This window comes from Hemibagrus wyckioides, linkage group LG07, assembly GCF_019097595.1.
Source record: "Hemibagrus wyckioides isolate EC202008001 linkage group LG07, SWU_Hwy_1.0, whole genome shotgun sequence".
Lineage (NCBI taxonomy): Eukaryota > Metazoa > Chordata > Actinopteri > Siluriformes > Bagridae > Hemibagrus > Hemibagrus wyckioides.
Window position 1 is genome coordinate 6,573,870 of NC_080716.1, and position 3,904 is coordinate 6,577,773.

General features: G+C 41.6%; 1 protein-coding gene across 1 annotated transcript; it reads left to right on the forward strand.

Annotated features, from left to right (window-relative positions):
* The first annotated feature begins 209 nt into the window (after positions 1–209).
* LOC131355905 (probable myosin light chain kinase DDB_G0282429) lies at positions 210–1,765 on the forward strand. The gene is given in 7 exon segments (XM_058394481.1): positions 210–299; positions 391–480; positions 627–774; positions 984–1,078; positions 1,191–1,241; positions 1,422–1,679; positions 1,682–1,765. Coding segments are annotated over 7 exon segments (816 nt in total).
* The last annotated feature ends 2,139 nt before the right edge of the window (positions 1,766–3,904 follow it).

Sequence of the window (3,904 nt, forward strand, 5' to 3'; positions counted from 1 at the left end):
CTGCTATGTGGTGGCACGACTGTGGCTGGATTCACATCGAAATTTTCAACTAATTGGATATGACAGGTATTTTATGTGTGTGTATACATATGTATATGTGTGTGTGTGTATGCATACTGTATGTGTGTGTATGTGTGTGTGTTTTTTCCTCATGTGATTTGTTTTGTTTTTTGTTTTTATTTTTTCTTTCCTCCAGAGAGCCTGATACCATGTCAGCTTTGAGGGAAGCGATTGATAGAACTGAAGTCTACGAGTACATGCTGTTTCTCACCTCAGGATTCGGCCAGCCAGACTTCCAGGTCGGAAATTTCTGTTCCATGTGTTTCTTTTTTTCATGTTGAATTGAATGGGGAACCTTAACGAGAACAAACCTTTCTGTATCTGTTGTAGATGTCCAAATTTCTTCATGCCTGCAAGCTATCCAAGGCTGGATTTACTTCTCAAGCGCTCGATTATTGCGAGATCATCACTACAACGATCGTCAGATTCCCTCAGTGCACCCTATATAATATAATGGGATTGTTTATAGGGGTAAACAAGACAATTCATATTTGAAAAATATGTGAAAACTGAGTATCAATCGTCAAGTCTTCATAAGTGGTTTTATTTTCCTGTCTGTGTTGCAGTTCTGTAATAATCTGCTTCAAGAGAAGAAAAGAGAAAGACCCGAGTGGCTGATGGAACTTGAGCAAATGCTCCAAAACCAAACTCTTCTTTCTAGCTCTTCTGATGATGAGGAGCAGAAATCAGCTGAGTCTCTCACTTCACCATACGGTATGTTACAATACAGAGAAACTATATTTCAAAATCACTTAATCAAGGTGTGTGTGTGAGAGAGAGATAAGTCTAGATTTGCATGTACTACCTCCAGATGCTTATATTCGGGAGAGTGTACAGACAGGTGTAATAACAATGCTATGTAATCGCAACTGAATGATTGTGTGCGTGTGTGTGTGTGTGTGTGTGTGTGTGTGTGTGTATAGGTGAGCTTGATTCATGGTACATTATGGAAGGGGTGCTGGGGAGAGGAGGCTTTGGCACTGTCTACAGTGGAGTCCGTAAGGAAGATGGTAAAAAGGTCAGTGATTCTGTTAAATGTTTGCTGACCCCTAAAATGTAGTGATTTTACTAATTGGAAGGTTGAATTGGCCTAGAGAACTGACTAATTGTGTTTTGTTCCATACAAACAGGTTGCCATTAAATGTGTCGCCAAAAAGCCACAGGCCAAATACATCACCATTGTAAGTAAAGTTTTCAGATTCTCCAGAAAAGTGCAAATGACAATAATGTTATGAAGCAGATTTCTAGAACACTAGTGAGCTTCAATCCAAAACCTTCTTCAGTTACAGCTCTGCTTCCCACAGTTTAGATGTATTCACTCCAAACCCATGCTAACCATTGTTGTGTCTTTGTAATTTTAGCCCGGAGAGACACGCAGCCTGCCTCTGGAGGTGGCCTTAATGGAGATGGTATCCAAGCCTCCTCGCTGTGAGAATGTGGTGGAGCTGCTGGAATGGTTCGAGACGCCCACTTATTTAATCTTGGTAATGGAGCAACCCAACCGCTGCATAGACCTCCTAAAGTTCTGCATATGTGTTAATGGTCCTTTGTCTGAACCGATGGCACGAGTGGTTATGCATCAGGTGGTTCGAGCTGCTTGTCACTGCTGTGAGCGAGGAGTGTTTCATCGCGATATCAAGGCCGGGAATCTTCTGTTCAATCCAGAAACTTTGCAGGTGAAGTTGATCGACTTTGGCTGCGGTGACCTACTGACGGACAAGCCCTACGAAACCTATGCGGGTCAGTTCAGAATAGACATAGGACACAGTTGAATAGAGCATGCAGTGTAGGTGTTTTTTTGTGACAGTTTTTGTTCTAACTCTCTCTTTTTTCTTTACTCAGGCACTACATTTTACTGTCCTCCTGAGTGGATACTCTACCAAAAATATTTTGGTGTTTCTGCTACCGTCTGGGGTCTGGGTATACTCCTGTATGACTTGCTTGTTGGAGACATGCCCTTTGGTAATTATAATGAGATTACTGCGGCACAAGTACCTCCCATTCCTGGTTTATCTCGTGGTAAGAAAATTGCTACATTTTTGCATTATTTTTAAAGTTTCATTTGAATTTCATGCTCATCCTCTGTCTCATCACTGTTCACACAGATTGCAAAGATTTGATGATGCGGTGCCTGAATCAAGACCCTGATATGCGTCCATCTTTTGATGAAATCCTGAGCCACAAGTGGTTTAATAAGTGACATGGTCCAGATTTCTTATTTTGTGGACCCCTCCTGGTGACAAGGATCTGATATCTCCATCATACTCATACCTTTCATAGACCCCAAATCCCACCCCCGACCCCACCCCAAATAAAATAAAATAAACATTTTTTAAGCACTTTCTGGAATACTTACTCTAGCCAATCTAGTACCAACATCCCTGCAATAATCAAAGACACAAACTTCACACTTTTTCTTCATTCTGGTGAAGAACCAGAAACATGTCAACATTAACTAAAGCTCTTCACCTGTGGTCTTATGTATCTTGTATGAATGAGATAAGTGATTACCAAAACTTAATAAGATGTATGAAGAAGATAGTTAAGTCATGGGATGGGAACACACTATTTAAGATATGGTTACAACCTAGTAAGACATGTGAACATAATAAGTAAATTATGTCTATATAAGGCATGAGAATGAGACTATGAAGTCCTGGGAATGAAATACATAAGATATGGTTACCACTTACTAAGGAATGAGAGCCAGAAAATTAAGTCATGGCCACAACTTATGCTGCATTCAACTTATGTTACATAGCCACAAAATTTAAAGCACACAGTTGTCTAGAACGTCTAGCATGAAATCCATTCATGGGAAAGTGCTACTTTGCTTACTTCTAATTCTGGGAAGGAACTTGTAGTTAAAACGACTCAAGTCATAGCCACATACAGTAACATACAGAACCCCAATGGTGACACCTATTGTTAATAAAACTAATACCTAGCCATGAACGATCCTGGACTTCCCTACTAGGAGACCTCAGTCAGTCCGGATTGGGAACAGCATCTCCACCACCACCAAACTGAGCACTGGGGCCCCTCAGGACAGCTGAGAAGATCATTGGAGTTATCTTCTCTCTATCACAGACATTTACACCACATGCTGCATCTGCAAGCCCACAGCATTGTGGATGACCCCACACACCCCTCACACACACTCTTCACCCTCCTGCCATCTGGAAAGAGGTTCTGAAGCATTTGGGCCCTCACAACCAGACTGTGTAACTTCCCTCAAGCCATCAGGCTCCTCAACATCCAGAACTGAACTGTACTAACTCACACACAAACACACACACACACACACACACACACACAACTGTAAACTGATCTGTTCCACACTCCTGCCCCCTGCTGTAGCCTTTGCTACTTGAGGTACTACCAAATAACCTGCACCCTTTAATCGAAGTAGGCATGGCGGATCATAAATAACCAAAAGATCACTCAGGTACTGCGGCGCGAGACCATTTAGTGCTTTATAGGTCAGTAATAGTATTTTATAATGAAGAAGCCAGTAACAGGTCATTTACCACTTTAACCAGTGCTGTCTCTGTGCTATGATGAGGCCTAAATCCTGACTGATACATTTCATGAATGTTATTCCTATGCAAGTATGAACATAACTGCTGTGCTACAGCCTTTTCTAGGATCTTGGAGATAAAGGGCAGGTTTGATATTGGCAGCTCCACATATACTTGTTCTGATGGATGGAAAGCTGACAGTCAATGAGCTAGATGAGTATCACTTAGAAGCTATTTTGGGTTTCAACCACACACACCAAAAGTGTGATGTAGCCTCTGACCTGATCTTAGGTGTATCTGGTGGGACATACCATGACAAGCAA